The 20,832-nt window shown below is 40.7% G+C and overlaps 1 protein-coding gene across 5 annotated transcripts in view; it reads left to right on the top strand.

The window, feature by feature from the left end:
* The first annotated feature begins 4,794 nt into the window (after window positions 1-4,794).
* The window catches only part of igsf9ba (immunoglobulin superfamily, member 9Ba), a 95,096-nt gene continuing 79,058 nt past the window's right edge, over window positions 4,795-20,832 (top strand). For 4 of the 5 annotated variants that reach the window (XR_008573260.1, XR_008573261.1, XM_054795343.1 and 1 more), the window contains exon 1: window positions 4,795-5,067. Coding sequence is in view for 3 of the 5 variants with exons in the window: in XM_054795343.1 (XP_054651318.1) it covers window positions 5,004-5,067 (64 nt within the window). In the remaining 2 variants the exon portion in view is untranslated. The remainder of the gene's footprint in view (window positions 5,068-20,832) is intronic. The other variant, XM_054795344.1, reaches the window with a different exon arrangement.

Genomic DNA, 20,832 nt, shown 5'->3' with positions numbered 1-20,832 from the left:
AAACTGCTATTAAAAAGACTACTGCTGCTTCCACATTTGTCAACCGATTCACCTCATTCCAACATCAACTCACTGAAAAAAGTCAGGACATTCATGCTATTAGCCACAGCACAAAAATTTCCACATTTTTTATCCACACCGCAAAATGATCTAAAGAGTTCTAGCTACTTCCACATTTCTCAACCGTTCCAACATCAAAGCATTCACCTAATCAGGACATTCATGCCATTTTACATATGCCAAGAATTCCGACTTTTTTTGACATTCCCATTTTTCGGAATGCAAAATGCCTTTGATCTGAAAAGTTCTAACTACTTGCACATTTCTCAACTCATTCGGGACATTTGGCCTTCTCGGTACATTGCGTTATCATGCTAGGTGTTAGCATCTTAACTTTAGCATGTTAGCATTGCTAGCATGTTAACATTAGCATAGTATCATTTTTATCCATTTCCATAGGTAGACACATATATAAAGACGTAGCACTATCATGCTAGGTGTTAGCATGCTAACGTTAGCACCTTAGTGTTGTTAGCATGCTAACATGAGCATTGTATCATTTTTAGCCATTTTCATAGCTAAACACTTATTTAAACATTTACCACTATTATGCTAGGTGTTAGCATGCTATAGGATGCTAACATTAGCAACCTTAATATTTAGATAAAATAAATGTAGGACTAATATTTATGGTGTGAATCACAATATGGGTGGGAACTATGGTGCTTGGCGGAGGTCTGCGCTCTCCGAGTGCTTTTCTAGTTAAGGTCATGCCACAGCATCTCAATAGGATTCAGGTCAAGACTTTGACTAGGTCACTAGGTACAAAGTCTTAATTTTGTTTTTCTTTAGCCATTCAGTGGTGGACTTGCTGGTGTGTTTAGGACCATCGTCCTTCCCAAGTTGGTTTCAGCTTGAGGTCACGAACAGATGGCCGGACATTCTCCTTCAAGATTTTTTGACAGAGAGCAGAACTCCTTGTTCCATTTATCACAGCAAGTCTTCCAGGTCCTGAAGCAGCAAAAGACCATCACACTACCACCACCAAAGTTTACTGTTTGTATGATGTTCTTTTTCTGAAATGCGGCATTACTTTTATGGAAGGTGTAATGGGTCACACACCTTCCAAGAAGTCTCGTCAGACCACAGAGTATTTTTCAAAAAAATCTTGGGGATCGTCAAGATGTTTTCTGGCAAAATTGAGACGAGCCTTAAAGTTCTTTTTGTTGTGACTGAGCATAGTGCAGTTCAACATAACATAAGTGAGACGCTGTATATATTATTTTGACATTATGTTCCCCTCAAAATGTTGCCACGGTGCTGCTGCTGCTGGTGTCCGAAAAAATCTGAACTATCCCTTTAAGGGTGTGACTTTGGCATCTTCACTACTGTACATTGTCAATTTATTTCCAGTCATATTTCAAGTGGCTCTGGTTATTTCTATAGGTTGTGAAGCCTTAGCTTGACGCTCCAATTCTTCCCTCGTCCTCATCTGCTTGCAGCAGCAAGAAAAACACTCCAGGAAACTTGTTCACTTTACTTTAAAAACTCAAACAATATTCTAACATGACAAAAATACAAAACAAGAGTATGTAAAGACAAAAAATAAAGATAAATAGCCTGAGGGATAGCGAGAGTAAGATAGAGTTAAGAGGTCAAAAAATTGCGTGGCTCCACTCCACTATACCTTATGATACTACTTCCGGGTTACATCCCCACACAGCTCCTTCCGGGTCAAAGCAATTAAAGATGTACATATATTACACGGGCAGGCCACAACATTTCTTCCGTATTTTAATGCTATATGAAATATTACACCTTAAATTATCCACACACACACACACGCAGTGTAATGAATTAACTGTTAACTTACTGTAAACATGAACCATCAACATTTCGCTTGTAAATAACGTAAATAGCCCCTTTTTAACTGAATAAACCTAAATCACCTTTTATCCAGATATCAGTTAACTTAAAGAGTATTTAGGCTCCTACATTACCGGCCCTTAATTGTTATCAACGTCCTTGAAACAAGTACTTAATCGTGGTAACTTGAATGAAAAGGTGCCTAAATAATATTACTATACTTATCAAATGAGGTCCTTGTCTGGTCACAGTGTATCAGTTATCCTCCGATTCTTGAAGAAGGCATAGCTTTGTTATTGGGAAACAAAGCTCATTGGTCTTGGTCTTCACTTTAACCTGACGAACAAGGCTGTCTCCACCAGGAAAAGTCTCCACAATTTTTTTTCTAATAGCCAGGAATTTGTAGGTGAAATGTCGTCCACGATCAACACCACGCCGCCGACACACAGGTTCCTTCCAGGTGAAGACCATCGCTGACGTTCTTGAAGCTGTGTGAGGTACTCCTTACACCAGCGTTTCCAGAATGCTAAGGACCTTTCTCACTAAACAGATCAGCCGCTCCAAGCTTCCTTCAGGGTGAGAACCTGCTGGTGGGTTGAAATGCCACTGGACACCTCTCTATTTCTCAATCCTTTTGGTGTTCCATTATTTGATCGATTTCCTCATCTCGCTGTCTGCTGACCTAAAGTTGGTTCCATTGTCCAAGTACGTCTCACTGACTTGTCCTCTTCTTGTGAGAAATCTTCTGATTGTATTGTATTGTATTGTATTGTATAGTACTTTATTAATCCCACAGCAGGGAAATTCACTTGTTACAGCAGCAACCAAGATACACCAATAAAGAATGCATAGTGACTACAACATGGTTCAGGTGGTGCAGGTGTTGTAGAGCCTGACAGCGGTCGGTATGAAGGACCTGCGGAACCTCTCCTTCTTACACCGTGGGTGTAACAGTCTGCTGCTGAAGGAGCTGCTAAGGGAACCCACAGTGCATTGCATCCGTGTCAAGTGAGGACGCGACACACATAAACGACAATGAACCGGCGACAGCTCGCAGTAACGGCGAGCAATTGTGAGGTCTGACTTGTTTGAGGAGGCATTTTTGTAATGCAACTAACAACTAACCGGAACCAAAAGTTACTGGCAGCAGCATCATTCCAGCATAAACTGACCTGCCAACCATGAAGATGGTGGGTATTTTATATATAAATATTATATATATATATATATAAAATATTTATAATTTTTTTTCTTTTTCTTTTTTTTCTTTTACGGGTATCATTAAAATAAAGAAATAATAGTTATAATTATTTATTTAAAGACAAAAATATGTGTTATTTGTATCAGCACTCATCAGCTTTTTCTGGGTCCATTATCCCTTTTGCTCTATTTTTCCCATTTTTGCTGTTACTCTTTTTATTTAATCGTATTTCTACAATGTGCCACAGGCCATTAAAAAACGAGCCATGGGCCGCAAATGGTCCCTGGGCCACACTATGGACACCACTGCTGTTATAGGCTTTTGTCAGGTTTAACCACATGAGATGACATCTACACAGCTCTTGACCTTTAGCTCGTTCGCTTCCTTCATAGCGAGCGAACGATGGTAATCAAAGAGGAGTGCAGTGTAATTACAGCTGGATAAATTGTATGAGTCATTTTTACTGCAAATGTTGATCTGAAATCTGTAGAGAAGGTGTTTATGCAGGTGGGCTATATGCCCTCTGAACAAGTCGTATACACACAGGGAATAATGTTCTACAAACTTCGCAAATTTCGATTTTTTCGCACACGTCCCGCGTACTTACAAAGGTTTACAGGGGGAGTAGGGAGCTGGTGTTGCGTACATTGGTGCCTCGACACAGAGTTTCACAAACTGAACTGGAAACTGAAACAATGCAACAAATGTTCACCTGGAGAGCATACGTGCCCAGTACGAAAAATGCACGTTGGCAGGGCTGCACTAATACTGCCTCCTACACCCGCCCCTCCTGACACCAGCGTCCCGCTATTTGAGAAGCACTGACCCAGTGTGAGTACACCCAAACACGCCTGAATTAGTTCCTTTTGTGAGCTCACCAACTGGCACAAGTGTGTAAAATGTGCAGCGTTCAGCAATTGCATGGCTCAAGAGCCAGCAGGCGTTGCAGGTCCACTCCAAAGTGTTAATTCATTCCAAAGGGAGCTAAATGAGTGGGATTGGTATGTTAGTGACTCAGACACAAATGTGCCAGTCTTGTCAGACGGGAGGGAGGGCATACACTAAACCAAGATTTGCAGAACACAGACAGTCCTTGGTGGAAAGCTGTATTCTCTCAGTCTATCCTCATCCCTGTGTGCACATGCATGCATGTAGAGAGGCATCCATTGAAGGAAGGGAGGAAGGAGGGTGTTGGGGGGGTGGAGTGTTGAATAGTGGCAGGCTTATCAGTGGTAACCATGTGGAAGCTGCTGCATCTCCGTGGTTGTGGAAGCATTGCATTATTTTGTCGCCACACCCATCAACATGTTACACCCAGCAGACACGGTGCACACACACTGAATAGACTAATCTGGCGCTCGTGCACGTGTACGATGGGCGTGGATAGTCTTAGATGTATTAATTTTGTATTTTCCAGGCGAGATGGTGGTGCAAATATGTCCACGACGTGTCTCCCTGTCAGTGCGCATGATTCTGCGGCTCCACTACAACGGCACGCTCCAACTCACCTTGAATGAGGCGCACGGAGGCTCTCTCACGAGGAAGCCAATCCTCGCCAAGAGGTCCCACCCGCAACCAATCAGGTGAGAGAAAGGGGGTGGGACTTGTAGGTAGGGGAGGGAGGGCTGCGCTTCCCATTCCCGGGCTCTCCGCTCAGCCGCTCGTAAAAAAAAAAAAAAAAAAAAAAAAAAACGGCTCCGTGTGTGGCGAGACGAGCGCGGCGGTGCAGGTGCTGTGTCTCATCGGGAGAGGATGCGGATGGAAGGACGGGGGAGGGAAGGGATGAAGGGAGGCTACGCTGGGGAGACAACACCGGATGTGTGAGAAGCAGCGGCTGTCGCTAAAGAAGAGGGAGGCGCAGCAAGGTCGAATATGAGAGATTTTGGTCGAGCGAACGGGGCACTTTGCGTGGCGATAGCTGGCTGGCAATAGTACTATGATTTGGTATGTGGCCACTCTGATAGCAAGTGTATTCAGCATCAGAGGGACGGCCGCTCAAGGTGAGTTGAAGTGCAATATACCCGCACATTGTATTTGCACACCATCTGTGCGTGTGTGTGTGCGTGTCTGTAAGTGTGTGTGTGTGTGTGTGTGTGTGTGTGCGCGCGTTCTTCTTCTGCTGCTGCTGCTGCTGCTTGAGACATGCATGGCATTTTCTTGCAATGTGAGCTGACAAGAACCCTTTTTTCTTTTACACAAAAAAGTTCAGCCCAGGGTAATTCAATGCAATAACACATGTGCATAGATGCAGCCAACAATCGATCATGGCTCCTGTCTCAATCTATCCACCAGCTGAGGCCTGTTTGCATGGCAAAACGTGTGCATGCATGGGATCATAGCACAACCGTCCTGTTTGAGTACTCCTGAAAGGGGTGTGACCGTCTGAGCCCTCCGGATGGCCAAGTAGCTAAATAATGCATTATGTGTCAGATAAAATGGACTCTCCAATTGGACAATCAATCCGTTGCTGCATGTATGAGATTCATACATGATGGGACTATCATGCTATAATATTATCGTGTGTACAGATAAGCAGTGATGCATCATCTAAAGCATGAAATGCATTTTTTTACAGGAGTACTCCATGTGTGCGGACAGATGTACTCACTTAACCTTGCTTTCCCATTCATGCCCAGACGAGGGAGACAGGCGCCAAGCTGTTGCCTGGTAACTGATCCCAGTGACCCCCACATACCCAGTCAAAACTGGTCTGCATGCACACGTCTGACTCCAAAATGAACACATAGAATCACAGCGAGAACCTGTGATACATTGTTCTGCTAATGTGAGAGCGTCTGCTTTGGATGCTGCATTGAAGGTGACACAGGCTGCAACACACAAGTGTGGCTTGCTCAAATACCTGCGTTTTATTTACACAAATGCAGAGACTACCAGGCATTTACATGTGAAGAGTCCGCACACATTACGATACCAGGGGATTGAGGCATTAATTGATTAAGATGTGAGCTGTACTGTGATGTGATGTGTCTATTCCGGTTTGCACCTGCTGCACAGTTGCAGACCATGCTAATGTGAATTTTGTGGGGTTTTTTGTTGTTGTTTTTTTTTAACACTAGCAAGAGGATATAAAGACGTTTGCGTTATCTTCCTTGTGCAATTAATTGGCAAGTTGGCCGAGCCTCTATTAATGACCTGGTGGAAAGGCTAACTAAATTTAGGTGAGATATTAAAGTGGATATTTGGCTATAAAGTTTTAAGATAATTCCAGTACTTATTGGCACCTTCTTTTAAAAAAGTGGACTATGCACTTGGCAATTAATTGGGGCACGGAATGGGGCATTGGAATGGAGGCCACTATTTGATCATATACTGTACGGCAGGGGTGTCCTAACTGTTTTTTTATTGGCCCATGGCATGTTGTAAAAATACAATTAAACAAGAAAACAACAGCAAAAATGGAGAAAAAAAACCCATCAGTAATTTTATGAGAATAAAGTCGAAATATTAGGATAATAAATTTAGAATATGAGAAAAAAGCTGTCATCCTACAAGTTTTTTTTAAATAAATGAGAGTAAAGTCATAATATTCTGACAAACAGAAGCATTGAAATATTAGGGGAAAAAAACATTTTAGAAGTCATTTTCAAAAGTCTTAATAGAAAAAAAGAATGAAGAAGTTGCAAATTTAGCAAAATTAGTTTGGAAAAAAATTAAGTTATTATGAAAAAAGTATTTTTTTGGGAGTTTTATGGGATTTATATTTTACGAGGATAAAGTCGTAATTATATTAGGAAAAGCATAAACTTGAAATATTAATGAAGATGTCTACCCATCCATCCATTGCTTTAAGTGGCCCTTGCATGCTGTCATTTTTTTTCACTATGTGGCCCTCGCTGGAAAAAGTTTGGACACCCCTAATATACGTGTAGAAACTGTATGTGAAACCACAGAGCAGTATCAGTCATGCCTCATTCACTATTTACATACACACTGCACGTCACAATGGCAGTGACTTTGTGGATTATTTCCACTTATATTTTCGAGTCGTTCTGATTATTTCTGTTGTGCATGGTGATGTTGGTCAATAATGACTTGTAAGTTGGATCAAAGGACCACTCACACTTGCTAAACATGGCCTACTGTACTTGAAGTGGACCCAAGAATGCCTGAATCAGTTTCTTGACTGCCGATCAGTAATTCTGACGTGTGTGAAGCCTACTTGTCTTAATTTTGCTATGTCAGATTCCTAACCCCTGTAACCGTCGTAAGGGTATGGAACAGTTTTTGGTCACCTCAATACAAAATCGACACAAAATTGCACACATTGCTATAGGGAAGTAGAGCCTTATAATTCGTCTGAGCCAATCAGCCATTAGTAATGAAAACAGTTGTTTGATGACCGTTCATGTCATGTTGACATCCGTAAGAAAAAATCAAAGCTGCCAAGACAAGTAAATGGGTCAACTTTACTGGGATTATTTTTCTGTTATGTGGCTGGGGGCAGGCTGGTGCCAAACATAGAAAGTGAAGCCAGTGGGCAAAGATCTGATGGTGAAAAGGAAACATTTTCAGGACAGGAATAAAGTTGGGTAGTTATTCATATTTTTGTAAAACAGAACAAAAAATACAGACGTGTTTGCATGTTCACAGCAACATCCTGACAGTCGGTGTTGTGCAAACTGGCAAACGGTCCCTGCATGGTTAAGCCTCAGGACAAGTCAGCTGCTGAGCATCTGAGTCTTTTTTTCCCCCTCCCATCTTTTTTCTTGCACGCTTCTCTACGACATTTTCTATGGATTTTTCAACCTGAAATCCACTGGTACCTGGTGCAATACTGTCTTATTTGTACTTAATTAAACCAATATGGTATATCTTATCTGGACACTACTATGTTGTGTTTGTCCCGCATAGCATAGCTCCACTCTAAAAGCTTTCTGTCCAGCTCTTCGCTAACATTCTTCTTTCTCCCTGCAGCGAGGCACGCGCTTTTCTTGTCAGCTGACATTTTTTTTCTAATCAATTTTTTGTGGGTCAATGTTGTGATGTTTATGAGCTTCTACTTTGTGTCGCATATTGCAGTGCTTTCAGTAGCAGTACTTTAAATGTCTGCTCCACTGATGCCAGATCTGTCATTTGACGCGTGTTTGTTCAGTTGCATAAGCAATGAATTGGAGTGCAGCATATATAGTGCTACCTCGGTCGAAAAACTGAAATGTACGAAAACCAAAGCAATTTTTCCCGTAGCAAATAATGTAAATCCAATTAGTCTGTTCAAAAATACCTGTACATATTATCGAGAATAATTCTAGTTTTACACTCAAAAAACAATGCAAAATAATGACAAATGGCGAATGAAATGGATAAAAGAACATTTTAACATCAGTTTTACCTCTAGATTCTAGTTTGCAAAGACGGTATGGAGCGGAGAAAAAAAGAACAACTTGTCAACATCTTCGATTGTTTGTGATCTCTCTTTCGTTCAGAATGTTTCACCTTTTCGCAACATTGGCTTCCTTGATTTCTTCCTTTTTCTTCCAGAATGGAACTTACTGTGGACCGCATGGTGGCCTAGTGTTCAGCATGTTGACCACACAGTCGTATTTCGTGCGTGCGTAGGTTTTCTCTGGGCTTCTTCCCACATTCCAAAATATGCACGTCTCCCGAAGTTAGCTGGTATAGGCTGGGGTAGCATACCCCCGTGACCCTAGTGAGGACAAGTGGTATAGAAATTGGATGGATGGAACCCTATTGTTGATCTGGCGAACTGACTAGTTTGTGTAACATCCTCATTTGAGTTTGCCAAATGAATGTTTGGATACAGGATACAGATGTTGAGTGTTTGATCCAAGATGGCTGAATGAACGCACAATGCTCAGATTAGTCCATCCAGTAATTCAGTAATACCACAAGATTCAACGTACCAAAGGCACCGAGGCAAAATTTTGGCCAAAAACCGAATCGTATAAGAAAACTGGGGCCTTCCTTTTGACTGTTTTAAAATAGCTCAGGCAGGAACAAACAGTCGCAGTAAATGGATGGTCAAGGAAGTGTGTTTTCATTTTTATTATTATTTCCTGCCAAGTACTCGCCGGAGAGGCAGCATATGGTCCAGAGGGCTGGAGGTCACTTCCAACAAAGTCAACGGTGATTTGGCAACCAATCAAAGTGAAGCACAGCCACTCTGGTGGCACTCTAGCAGTAATTAAGTGACATTGGCAAAGTGTTGCTCTTTGAAGGACTACTTTCAGGCACTGATGGCGACAGTTTTCGCTTCCATGCTGGGCTGCTTTTTCTTTTTTGTAAAGCATAGGTTGAACTGGTTTTGGGCCAGATGGTCATCATCAGTTATTGTTTGATTTTTTTTCCACCCGAGAACCATGACTAAGACATTTGTCACTGGACGACATGGCTCGATAAAAAACAAGATTTAGATCGTATTTTTGAAGGTGGCATGACTGTCAATCACAATATCAAAGGCATACCAGTAGAACCCGGATTGGAGTCTGGGGAGTCAGGTAGATTTTACATTGTGTGTCATATAGAGACTTGTAGTTTCCATCGTTGTTAATTCGAAAAAAAAAACCTAAACGTATGAAAAAAGAACCAATTTTCCCTCAGGAAAAATCTATAAATCCAATCATCTGTTCCAGACACCCAACAAAAAATACATTTAGAAAGAATACTAATAGCAGAAAACCATGCTAAATAATTCTAAATGGTGAATCAACAAATGAAACAAATGAACACTTAACATCATTTTTAACCGAATGAAGACTCTTGTCGGTGAAGACAGTGAGGAGGGGACACCATATTCGTACATTGGGATGAGTTCTTTTTTTAATTCAATAGTGTTTTTTACCTTCTTCATCAAATTGCTGGCACTTCCCATTTTCTTTGGCCCCATGACGCACTCAGTAAAAAATGAATGGACAGTCACCAACACGTAGGGTGCTTTATTTGGGCACTTGATTTTGTGTAATACAGTACAGTGCAAACAAATTGTTACGCGTAACATGTATGATAACTGAGGCGGTGTATGAGAACCGGGGGGAAATTGGGGCAAAAATTGGAGTGTGAAAACCGAGGTTTGACTGTACTACAGAAATTAAACTTGATATACTTTAGAGTAGTCAATGTAGTAGATTTACTATCCAATGAAAATTACTCAACACACAACCATTATCATCTGAATAGCTGACAACACAAGTGAGTACCAGGAGAATTTCCAATAGTTAAGCATGTTGGGGGTAGTGTCTTGGTTCAGGGATGCATGAGTGCTACCGGGACTGGGGAGCTGTGGTTCGTTGGTAGAACATGATCACTTCCCTTGGGAAACTGTGCCACATGGTAGTGTATATGGTTGCTTCTTGTCTAAAAAAACTATGATTATCTTGACAACCATGTCACTTTTAAGCCCATTAAAAAAAACTGGAGCATTTCAAAATTTCTATTTTCTATGCCGCTTATCCTCACTAGGGTCGCAGGTATGCTGGAGCCTATCCCAGTTGACTTCGGGCGAGAGGCGGGGTACACCCAATGGCAGGGCACATATAGACAAACAACCATTCACACTCACATTCATATCTATGGACAATTTCGAGTCTCCAATTAACCTAACATGCATGTTTTTTTTTGGAATGTGGGAGGAAGCCGGAGTACCTGGAGAAAAACCACGCATGCACGGGGAGAACATGCAAACTCCACACAGGAATGCCCAACGGAGATTTGAACCCAGGTCTTCCTGATCTCCTGACTGTGTGGCCAAAATTGCTAACCACTAGGCCACTGCGCGGCCTTAATCACATCTTAATTATTTTATTACGACTATTACTAACGAGTCACCAATTAACCTAACATGCATGTTTTTGGAATGTGGGTGGAACCCGGTAAAAAACCCACACGCATGTGGAGAACATGCAAACTCCACACGGAGATGCCCAATGGAGATTCGAAACCAGATCTTCCCGATTTCCTGACTGTGTGGCCAACATGCTAACCACTAGGCCCCTTCAGATTAATCGACAAAGAAAATAATCATTTGTTGCAGCCCTACAGTATCTCGGTCACATTCCTTGGTTTTTGAAGACGATAGTTGAAACGGACTAACATTTATTTACATGGTCTGTGCAGGAAACATATTGCAATTTGTTGTATGCATGTCCAGCGTACTGGATACTACTGATTGTGGAAGTACATCCAATATTGTGGCCAGTGAGTGTTAGCATTAAGATAGCTCAGTCAAAATGCTTTTAAAGGTGTCCTGTAATGTGCAGTTGGAAGCTACACTATGTTAGTTCGCCCTTTGTGCCTTTGGCAAGCCACCACCATCTTTCTTCTCTCTGTGTTCTGCATTGGGCTTTGCACAGGTGTCAGCACATCTATCGCATCCCTGACTAAGCATTGCACATCAGAGCAGGCGGCTCTGCAATTAAAGAGAGCTAAATAATGAAGAGAGCAGATCTATCTTGAATGATCGCTGCACAAAAAAGGATTGAAGCAGCAGACACCGGGGGGGGTCATTGTGAAGCGTGCTCAAATGCCGGCGTGGTGTGTTGGGTTGTAAAAGTCGACAGAGTGCAGTCCTGCAGTTTCTTGTGATGGAACGTAGAATTCCATTGTGTCTTCTGGTAGATATGCTAAAGATGTGCAACATGTATGAAGCTAAAGGTTACTAAGGGTTTTTAGTCCAGCAGTGTTTGTGTTTGAGAGGTTAAGATCACAATTTAATTTGGGTTCCAAAAAATGAGCATTTTTAAAGCAGATACGCTGTGATTTTGTCGCATTCCTTAATGAATAGTTAATTCATCATAGAATTAGGTATTGAAGCAATTTAAGCAAAATGGAGTGCACTGCTTGGCTGTAACCAGCAAGAGGCGCTGTCCTCCAGTCAGCATTATTCTGCTCAATGCATGACTGGCATGGAAACAGGAGTTCAGAACATTGAGAACAGCATTTGGAAATATCAACCATTAATTTTCCCTATAGTGGATTATGGGATTTGGCACTCATGCCTATTTTTCATACAAAAGGACGTTCTAAAACTAACTAGAGTGGCATTGCTTCCTGGTTCATTGACGTTGGTATAAGACAGGACTCTGCCATTTGTGTTCTGGGGCAGGAGTGACTTAAAACGGTCAAATCTGACCATAAAGTGCTGTATCTACCAAAATGTAATAAGGTCCTCCTTGGGAAATTGCAGTTGTGTATTTTTTTTTTAACTAACTGACTAAGAACGGGCAAAAAAAATCCTCATTTAGTCGATATTCTGAATTTCATGTCTGAGTTCTGCAGATTGCATGTTAACATATGACCCATATTGTTTTGGATTCTTTTGCACACTGTACAGTTGAAATACTGTAATTTCAATCTCCAATGACATAAGGATATCAGGGTTTTTGCGACGCCATCACCTTCACGCTTGCATGTACTGTACTACCCTCATACGTTCTCTGTGATGTGACCTTCAGCCACGCAGCCTGGCATTCAATTACCGCCCTGTCAGTGGCCCATCCAGCCCAGTGGCTGCATGCCCTTGACAGGCTATCTGTAGCCGTTTTGTCCACTGAGCCTACAGTACCGTACTGTATGTGCCATTACATTGCGGGCGCCCGTGAAGGGGGTGGTGGACTGTTCCTTTGATACCATAGTGACCCAGCCACTAATAATACATTTCTGTAATAGCACCCTTATCTAGATCCTCCCCAAATTATTATGGATTCTTCCATGGTCCCTTTCCCACCTAATACAATTAGTGGTGTCTTTTGTACAGTATTGTATGGCACTTGGCATGCAACTGCGGTGTTTAGAAGTTCGAAATGTGGAAATTGCCAGCCAGGAAATAATGGAAATTTGCTTTGTCAATTCCAGGGTAACCTTTATTAACTGTACAGTGCAGCCTCGGTTTTCATCATTAATCCGTTCCAGAAGACAAAAACCGAAACATGTGGAAAACCTAACAATTTCTTCCATAAAAAGTAATATAAACCCAATTCCATTCCAGACCACCAAAAATATTAACACAAAGCACATTTTACAGAGAACAGTTTGAGTTTTACGTGCAGAAAACACAGCGAAATACGTATAAATGACGAATGAAATGGATAACTGAACATTTAACATCACTTTGAACTTTACTGAAGACTTGTTGGTGGACATGCTGATGAGTTATAAACTTAACTTTAAAAAGTGGCCAGTTAGAGCTGTATACTTGCTAGGGATGAGCGAGTACACCACTATCTGTATCGGTATATGTTCACACATCTAAATTATCTGTACTCGGAGTGGGCGGGCCATAAACCGGAAGTGGGCCTGGTTTGACCGGAAATGGGTGGGGCTTAAATGGTGCATGATTTTAAGTCTGAAATAGACATGGATTGATAAGAAGTGGCTATATTTATTATTTATTATTCAGCTGTATATGTACTGTGTATGTGTGTAAGTGGTCTGTAAGACTTTATTATTTCATTATTTTTTGTGCACTGTGCACTTTACAAAACAAGTTTACCAAGTAACTTTAGATACAAATCGAAATAGAGGCGAGCTGAGGAAAACCTAATATAGTGGAGGCGGTGAGCAACGCCGCACGAGCCGTTTTTATCTTGCCAATTGTACCGTGTACGTGAATGAGGGACCAATCAACTCTTCTGTGGCTCCAGCCTGCACAGTCTGCCTCGGGAGGGGCGATCGCTGTGTGTGACTGGCCAATCACAGAGCGTGAAGAGTGAATACATAATGAGGATTTTCTTTCATCACGATTACGGATAATGACAAGATGTACTCGTTTCATGCTTGTATTCGGCAAAAATGCATTACCCATAACATCATCCCTAATATTTGCTCAATTCAACTTTGTTGTAAACTTTAGCAGCAGGTCAATCATCTTCACACACACTGGCCCGGCAGCAAAAAAATAGCGGCTGCTCCGAAGTACAAAGGGCTTTACTAGCGGACAAAATTGCTTAAACGATGGTAAATTGATGCTAGTGTTTCAGGTGGCTAATAAGGTTTGAATGTCTTGAAGCGCGATGTGTTTTTTCCCTCTTCGTGGAACGTTTGCAGAACATTTGGAGAAATGTCCTTGTGCGAAACACTGAGACGTCCTAACCGAAGGTAAGTTACGACAGGCCATTTGCGGCATGTCATAGAAAAGGAGCACTTGATTTGCTCACGCTAACCCACCGACAGCACAGTACGGGTAAGCTTTTGTTGATCCTTATAGGAGCTATTTTTTAAATGTTATTGGATTTATCGGTATGACGTCATAATTCCTTGTATCGGCTTGATAAACCCCTAGTTTTAAGTAACATTTTAATAGCTTGCCCTCCATAAAAGAACTGGAACAGTCCAGGGCTAAGAAGAGGGCAGGCGACATCTCTGCGGGCTGCTCACACCCCGCCCACAAACTGTACCAATTCCTCCCCTCCGGTAGGGGATACAGAGCACTGTTCCCCAAAACAACTTGACACAAAAACAGTATCTTCCCCCACAAGCTGACCTGTATGTACATATGTTTTGTATATACAGTGGTACCTGTGTCAACGTCCGCCTCAGTTACCGCGTTTTTCGGTCAAGGTCCAAAATGTTTGCTAAAATTGTGCCACTTGTTTAGCATCCAAAATACCGTTTCACCATTTGTTTACGCTGCCATCTTGGATCAGTTGGCTAAGATGAAATCTTGCGACACTTGCACGTGACTGCGCAATGCATTGTGGCCCGCGGGCGCCATTTTAGGACAACAGCGTTTGTTTTTATCAGAGTTGCTGCACTAGAGAGATACACAACGCAACAAACACATGGACCGCAGAAAAGAGAAAGGCGATGGGCCGTACCGAGACAAGGGTGGAAGACGGCTTTTAAAGAGAAGACACGTCATTCCAGAGGTGTTTAAATGTGACGGAGTGGTGCATGCGGTACATGCGTACACATGTACTCCGGTTCCAGTGTAACAGTCTATCAACCCAGCTGTGAATCGAGGGTGACAGTCTGTGTTTCTGCCTGTCTCATTTTCCATCACTAACAGTCATTTCTGGTTTCAACAACAAAACATAAGCATTCAAACTTAGCGTAGCATGTTCGCGGTATCCGCAGTCAAACAGAGCACATAGATACCTTACAAGGCATCCTCGCCGGCACACTTCCGCAACGTCACTACCGCCAGCGGTTGTTTTTTTTTTCATTTTTTATATTAAACAGCAAGGTGCATGTTTGTCGGAACCTTGATATTTAGTTTGATGTTTGATGATCATTTTTTACAATTTCGCAAATTGTGGTTGCAGCAGAGTAATGTGTTTGTTAATTGAGGGTTTTGTGGCGTTTTTTCCCCAATAAAACGAGGTAAAAGTGATTTTAAATGTTTAGTTGTCCATTCATTTGTCATTTGTAAGTATTTGTGCTTCATTTGCTGCATGTAAAACGGTAAATATTGTCTATGAAATGTGTTTTGTGTTCACATTTTTGGGTGTCTGGAATGGATTGATTGGATTTACATTATTTTCTATGGGAAAATTTGCATTGGTTAGAGTCGGACCTTCTGTAATGGATTAATGACATTAACCAAGGCACCGCTGTACTACTTCAATATTTATCTATATTTATATTACAAACCACTGCTATTTGCACCCATGAGCATTTGCAGTACAAACTGTGCTGGAAGTAACACTGTGAATTTGTAACCTGTAACATTGCAACATTGTAAATACCATAATTATAATTATCTGTAATATGCTATGTACATACAGGATGTATAGTCATATTCTCCTTCTTCTTCTTTATATGTTCACTTTATTTACTATTGGTGTACTTTGTAACAGAAAGTAACAGGTGTCAAAATCCAGTTGTTCATTTAATCCTTTAGATCAGGGGTGTCAAACTCATTTTAATTGAGGGCCACATCGCAGTTACGGCTGCCCTCACCGGGCCACATGTAACTGTCAGTTCTTATGAATCTAAATATGAATATAACCTCATAATATTATTACACAGTTGCCCATGCATTAGATCAGGGGTCGGGAAGCTTTTTGGCTAAGAGAGCCATGAAAGCCACATATTTTAAAATGTATTTCCGTGAGGGCCATATCATATTTTTTAACACAGAATACAACCAAATGTGTGTATATTTAAGAAAGACCAACAATTTTAGAATATAATAAGTCTCTGAATTTATTCTTTGTAATAATGTTGTTATATTGAAGCTAACCAATCATAAATTCATTACTTTTTACCATTAACGCGACTTCTGGTGCTGCATGGTTTTGCGCCCTACTCCGTAACTTTCTTTTCCTTTTTCGTCAAAAGGATTGTCTCTGCACAATTAGCTAGCTGACTATTCGATTAAAGGAGGGACGACCCCAATAATAATCAAGTTTTGGTGTCTGACACGGAAAATATGGGAAGGACGGCTGGCATTGCGCTAGAAAATCAAATGCATGTGTTAAAATGCATTAGAATGCATATTTTGAATGCTATTTTTAACATTGTGATTTCTGTACTGTTTTACTTTAAAATGTCAGGAAAACAAATTAAAACAAACACATTTTATGGTGTTAAGACATGTCTTAGGAGCCAGATGCAGTCATCAACAGAGCCACATCTGGCTCCCGAGCCGTAGGTTCCCTACCCCTGCATTAGATTATTATATTTTTACTAACAAATTGATGGATAACTTGCTTTGAAATGAGAAGTGAAGTGAGAATGTCATGGTGACAAGCAGACATTCAAGTATTTGTTTTTGAAAAATGCTCGGAACATCTTTCTGCATGATTAGATAATACTGACGTTTAGAAGAACCACTTTCTGTCAAAATGACGGATCAAATACATTTAGAAGGGCAAAGGTGAAGTGCATTATTGACCTGCATTATTCCAAGGGTTTTGCGGGCCGCATAAAATGATGTGGCGGCCCACATCTGGCCCCCGGGCCTTGTGTTTGACACCTGTGCTTTAGATGGTCACTGAGCTGAAGTCTCACAAGTTCCATTATAATACAGTGTGTCTTGTCCGGTGTGGAGGTGTATTTTTTCCTAAATAATTTGCTTAAACTGTGACTTGTGTGACTTTAGCCGCATTACAGTTTCGAGCTTCCACTGAATTCTTTTAAAGCAGCTATCTTGTTTTTCTTACAATAGCTAGCATGCTCTGATTGCATCCCCGAATTGCCTTTAGACTTTACTGACTAAAGTACTGAGTGGGATGCATTTTATGGTGTTTGCCACTTGAAAACAAGTTGACACATTGAAAACTGTTGGCATGTGTTGCTATGGACAGCTGCTGATTAAACCTTCATTGGCTTATGGTGCTGATCATGTCAAAATGCGGTTTCATTCGGCTGCTTCACTAACTTGCGCTCATGTTTGTGCATTGCTTTTTATTAGAAATGCATCTTATGAAGTGCGCCCTGGCAATACAAGCTTTCACTCGACCTGTTAAACCTACAGTCGGCTAAAATGTTTAGAATTATGTATTCCCTCTGTATTATTATTCTTTCGTGCTGCAGCATCTGCCTTCACATTGGGTGATTTATCTGACAGGTGACTGAAATGTTTTCCCATGCAAATCCACAGCAGTAAATCCACCGGATGCTGAGGATAGATATGTAGATGTGTCTCTGATTTGTGTGGCTCTCACAAGCATGCATAAACAATGTTTATCTTATTGCTGTGTTGAACCTTTAATATCTGCTCTGCTATTTATTTGTAAGGCCACAGGCAGCAGTGGAGGCATGGAGACTTAGATCACATTAACATGTTGTTGAGAGCAGGAATATTTCCCCTCAATAAGTGCTCATAAACCCTTGTGGGGTCACTGTGCATCCATTAAGGAAATGAAAATGTGAAATGCTGTGATCAAGCCCATGCTGATTGTCCCCCCTTGAGGATCCCCTAATGGGATTGGAGATTTATTAGCCCTGCGGTATTTAATCTGGAAGTCTGGGGATCCACAAATAATGTCAAGCAAGAAACCAGAACCCTTCTGAACTCCTGCGACCCGACCTATCTGCACAGAAAACGACGGTTTGCTTTGAGCTGGGTTTGAGCTCGTGCTTCACGTCAAGTGACTCTACTTAGTCATAGCAAACAATGCATCCAGTGTGAAGTTGTTGAGGAAATCTCAAGCACTCAGGAGGGTTGTGAATTTAAAAAGCCTTTGATATCTACTGGTCATCATAGCAACAGTAAAAGGCTGTTTAATGATGGCGGTTTGGATTTCAAACCAACCTGCCATCCTGCCTTTTTTAAAAAACACTTGGAAACAGAAGATGTGTTTATTACTCTTATTATTAAAGCTTGACATTTTGAACACTTAAAATCCACCTTGTTGCATTCTGGTGCCCCACTTGTGACCGTACTACCAAAATCAATCTCAGTGCCTTTAAATTGGCCTTTGCTTGGATTCAAATCTCAACACAGTGGAACCTCGGTTAGTGTCTGCACCAGTTAGCGTGTTTTTCAGTTAACGTCAAATGTTTAAGCCAAAATGTTGCCTCTGTTTACATACATTTTCCGGTTAGCGTACGATTAGGGTCTTATTGTATTATTACTACACTGCATGAGTCCAACTATGTTGTTTATATATTTTTAGCATAAAACGTCCTTATTGTCTAACAAAGAAGCTAGCTTGCTAAGTTACAAAATGGCAACCAGAACCGGAAGTCAGTTACGGAGCCCATCTCTGCTGTCATCAGTGGTTAACCCTCAAATATGTTAACACTAAACACGTTTTTGTAGTTTTACATGCATAAAACAATTCTAAATGCATGTAGACGAAGAATGAAAGGGATAAATTAACATTTAAGGTTATGTTTACCTTCACCGAAGACGTCATTTTTGATGTGAGTGTACCCAAAGACATCCGACGGACACCAGCTTCCTGTTTTGTTGTACGTTATGTCTTCAATTCAGTTCAATTAGTGGTTTTCACCTTCTTTATCAAAATGCTGGCACTTGAAACTCTTTTGGGTTATTAGGTTGAGAAACACTATTGAATTCAAGAAATGACTCATGACAAAACAGGAAGGAGATGTCCGTGTGGTGTCTCGCTGCCACATCGTGTCTTTGGGAACAATGAAGATGGGAGTAAACTTAAATGTTCATTTATCGTTTATATACCTTGGTTATTGTCATTAATTCGTTCCAAAAGTTTAGACCAGGGGTGCCACTGAGGGCCGCATACAGAAAAATCAAAGAATTCAGTGGCCACTTTGATGTTTGTTTTGCATTGTATAAACCAACTCATGTAGATACGCTAAGACGTTTAATACATTTAAAAAAAAAACAGCCTCCATGTGCAGCTTTGTAAAATAGGTGACAAAATGTATTGTTAATAACTTTTTCTTCTTACATTCCACTTTTTTTTGCTCATTTCTGCATTAAAAAGAAAAAATCTTGTAATATTATGCCTTTAATCCCAAATATTTTGACTTTATTCTCATGATATTATAACTTTTTCCCAACCTAATTGCACATTTATTCTTTGTTTTGTCTTTTTCTCATGATGTTATGACTTTTGATAAAAAAATAACCTTCCTTTTTCTTTAATATTTCAACTTGATGCTTCTAAAATAATTTTTTTACCTCAAAATATTATGACTTGGTGCTTGTAAAATAATGATTTTTTTTTCAAATGATTACTATCGCTTCTCTTCTTTCAAATGATTACCATCTCTTATTATTAGGGGGTCACAGGATCTTGTGCCACAAGATCTCACGAGATTAAAATGTGACAGGATTTCTCGTTCAGAAAAAACTATAAATAAATTAATCACACAATAAATGGTCATGGTTTGATTTATTTGAACATTATCATTCCCATGACAATAGAAGGAAACCAAGGCTTGAATCTCCATTTCCTCACTAGCCGCTTGACTTTCATCTTAGATAGATGGATAGATAGATAGATAGATAGATAGATAGATAGATAGATATTAACTAGCTTGTTCCTTCCACCAATTCCTTTTCTAGATATGTTGCCTATCCTCAGTGGGAATTTAACAATTCCCGGAAGTAAGCAACGGTAAAATCTACTTGAACCAAACATTCATTTAGCCGGTTAGCTTCTTCTTCTTCTATTGTTTATTGGCGGTTAGCAAGCAGCTCACGCAGTTAGCTAGCGACTGCACAAAGAAGATTATTCTATTATTGTAACTTTATTCTCCTAATATTTGATGTTATTATTGTAAAACTATCACTGATATTTTCTTCCATTTTTGTAGGCTTGTTTTCCTGTATAATTGAATTTGTAGAATATGCCATCAAAAAACAGCCCCCGGGCTGCACTTTGGACACCCCTGGTTTAAACGGAAGCCGGAACATACAAAAACCGAGGCAATTTTTCCCATAGAAAATAATGTAAATCCAATTAATCTGTTCTAGACACCCCGAAATATTTAAAGAACACTAATGTTGTAGAGAATAATTCTGGTTTTACAAGCCAAATACTTCTAAACGTCAAATGGATGGAACTTATTGTTGATGAGGACTTTCTATGCATCCTGGCGAGATCAAATTCAATAGTGTTCCTCACCATCTTCATCAAAGTGCAAAATTTTGGCAACATTTTTCTGCAAAAAACGAATCATAGCAAAACTGGGGCATACCAAAACCTTGACTATATGTCTCTTATATAAACGTTGGTGTTCCTCAGCAGCGCTAAACGGAGCCAGTGTAACGGTTGTCGTCCCACACGGATCCTACCCTTCACACTGCTTAGACGTGATTCCACGATCACATGTCCCCACCGAATGGTAGTCCAGCATGCTAGCCAGTAGGCTAATAGCAGGCTATCCACCCACTGACCCACGCAGCTCATAAG

The sequence above is a fragment of the Dunckerocampus dactyliophorus genome, chromosome 12 (genome assembly GCF_027744805.1).
Source record: "Dunckerocampus dactyliophorus isolate RoL2022-P2 chromosome 12, RoL_Ddac_1.1, whole genome shotgun sequence".
Classification (NCBI taxonomy): Eukaryota; Metazoa; Chordata; class Actinopteri; order Syngnathiformes; family Syngnathidae; genus Dunckerocampus; species Dunckerocampus dactyliophorus.
This window is presented reverse-complemented; position numbering and strand designations above follow the sequence as displayed.